We start from the raw sequence: 2,782 nt of genomic DNA on the forward strand, positions 1-2,782 counted from the left end.
GTATTTGGCAGAGGGGTTCATTGACTTTACTCCAAGTTATTGACGTCAGTTTTGGTGCGTGTAAGATAGCTCTTTGTCCTCTTACACTATTTTTATTGCGCTGCTATTGATGTCATTGTGTTGCTTCTTCTCCTTTGTAGTCTTCATTGGAGCTTGATTATAATTTGCGTACCAGATAAAGAAGACCAACTGGGGCCAGTTTTACTTCACTTGGATTCATTAAAGCTCCACTGCAGCAGGACCCTTTTTGCTACCATAAGAAAGTAAGGTGAACTCTGTCGTTGGATAGAAATTATGTTATATCCATGCTACAGAATTTACTTCTTCTAAATTGTAGTCTTGATTCAGAGTTGCTATAGTTAACGACTGCGGCTACATCTTATTTCTGATTTTCCATAACTATAACGTTGTCATGATTATACTGCACATGCCAGTACCATTTTGACCTTATTTCTGAACATTGGTTCTGTATAAGCTATAACTTGACTATTCAAAAATTTTTGTGCTACATTGTAACAGCTTGAGAACCAAAGGAGCATAATATTTTATTAGCCTATGAGCTTTTCTATTTACCTCTTTGTTAGCTTTAGCTCAAATCTTTTTTTTCCCCCCTTTTCTTTCTCCTATATCCTTCAACACTGACTAGTTATTATTTGATCCCCCTTTTATTTTACTTTGTTTACTGTTATCATACTTGTGCTGGACAGAAATGGGAACTCTATCAGGCTGATCAAATTGCGTGGTGAAATTAGTGACACTTGGTAGGTTACGTGGGAAAGAGACCAATACCAAATGGGAATTCTTACACGGCTATATCCGTGCTAATTCATTTCCATTATCCATTATGCGGAAGAGAGAAAATAGTTTGCTGTTGGGATCTGAAATGCTTGACAGAAAAGTTATTGTTGCTTATTAATTTGTCTTGTTGGAGTGAGATATTGGCAGGGTTAAGAGTTCTGGTCATCTTACAAGTTGTCATACCGTGGATATCTATATTGTTTGGATGTTTTCAGTTGAGGCTCTATGGTCATTTTACCGTGTTGTAGCTGCACAGTCTGAATATTACGATCTTGGAGATTTCAAACTTGCAGTAAGATAAACGTTTCAAAATCTCCAAAATTAAACTGGTTGTTCCTTCTTTTTCAGGTGGCTAGTAAAGAAAATCAATGGTATCAAAAGGTAATGTTAATGGACGACGTAAGAAAAGTAAGAAAGGAACTGATAATCATCTTCCTACAGCTCAATATACACTACCACCACCACCACCTGTTACCACAACTCTTTAACCAACTACTACTAATATTCCTCCCCCTCCTAGATGCACTATTTTACTACCAAATGCATTTTTCATGCCTCCACCTTTTGACCAGTTCCACCCCTCTTCATCCAAAAATAGTCTACATAGTAGCTCTTCATCTGTGCCTTCGACATCATCTGCACCAAGACTTTCTGGATTAAGAGTTGGAGGTCCTAACACGCCAACATCGCCATCCATTGATAGTACCACAACACCTAATGCTACAGCAGCTACTTCTCAGAATTTTCAATTATTTACAATTTAAAGAGGTATTAGAATATGATAATGTTGGGAGGCTACGAATCGTCCCTTATCGTGATGGATAAGTAACACTTGTTTCCTTAATTTTTAAAAGCTAAGATGATGGTTTAATATAATTTTATTGTAGGTTCATTCCAGTATATGTCGGCAGGCATATGGTTATAGAAGCGATTAAACCATTTTTCAGTGAGCTGTGGAATAGTTGGTTAGAGATTTCATACGAAATTAGAATTGTTATGTGGAAACAGTTTATGGTATAAGAAGTTTTATAAGCTATGAATATGAACCTCATTGCCTAAAGATAGTTTTTCCATTGTATCCATCAACTCATTTTATGATTTTATATTAAATTGTTTTGCAGGCAAAGTGTTCATGGAGTGATTGTCATGCTAATGAAGTAGACCACATTTTTCAATTGAAAGCAGCTCTACGGGTCAAAGAACACTTGTATGAGGCCCGAAATAAATTGATATAACCTAGTTGGTTGAATGATGAAGTGTGGTCTAAGTTTTTGATATTATGGGACACTCCTGAATATAAGGCGAAGAGGGAACGGGGAAAGGCAAATCGAGCCTCTGAAATGGGTGGCTCGCTGCACACCGGAGGTTCGATGAGTTTCGCTACCCACCAAAGAAGACTGATACTATTCTTGTCCAACCTTTTTATCCATTTTCTCCTTTATTTCATTACAGCAGAAAAGTATTTGTTTATGAGTCTCCCGTTTAATCCATAAGGCTCTGGACTTCTGTTAAACTATGCCCTCTTCAGTGCGACTTTCTTAATATCCTATTAAGTGTGTAACTATAAAGTCTGAATTTTGATATTTGATAATGCATAGTACTTATTAGTCGAGTTTCTTGTTTCTTCTATTTCTGCATCCAAGACAATTGAACTTAGCCAACTGAACCGACTAGCATCCAACTGAACCGAGTAGCATCCAACTGATTTGGCAGTCCATTAGGAGATTGATCAGTTGAGGTTTTCCCTTTTTATTTGGCAAGTTCATTATTTGGTAGTAGTCTTGATCTTGGTATTATTATTGATATCGGTAATCCATTCTTCCTATGATATGGTTCATAGATTAGTTGAGTAGAGATTTGTTTTCATAGGCGAATTCATAAATTTCTTATCTTTAATATTTACAGAGCCTAGTATGACTTCGTGGAATATTTTGCTTGAAGATATGTACGTGTTAATTTTTGGTAACCAGTCCTTTCAATGTGA

At 36.5% G+C, this 2,782-nt stretch overlaps 1 protein-coding gene across 1 annotated transcript; it reads left to right on the forward strand.

The window, feature by feature from the left end:
- Positions 1 to 140: 140 nt before the first annotated feature.
- On the forward strand, positions 141 to 2,410 carry LOC124890970 (the record flags this gene model as incomplete). The annotated part of the gene is given in 4 exon segments (XM_047402812.1): positions 141 to 263; positions 1,147 to 1,179; positions 1,686 to 1,812; positions 1,920 to 2,410. Coding segments are annotated over 4 exon segments (397 nt in total), but the record flags the coding sequence as incomplete, so codon positions are not given.
- Between the last annotated feature and the right edge of the window lie 372 nt (positions 2,411 to 2,782).

The sequence above is a fragment of the Capsicum annuum genome, unplaced genomic scaffold (assembly GCF_002878395.1).
Source record: "Capsicum annuum cultivar UCD-10X-F1 unplaced genomic scaffold, UCD10Xv1.1 ctg28064, whole genome shotgun sequence".
Lineage (NCBI taxonomy): Eukaryota > Viridiplantae > Streptophyta > Magnoliopsida > Solanales > Solanaceae > Capsicum > Capsicum annuum.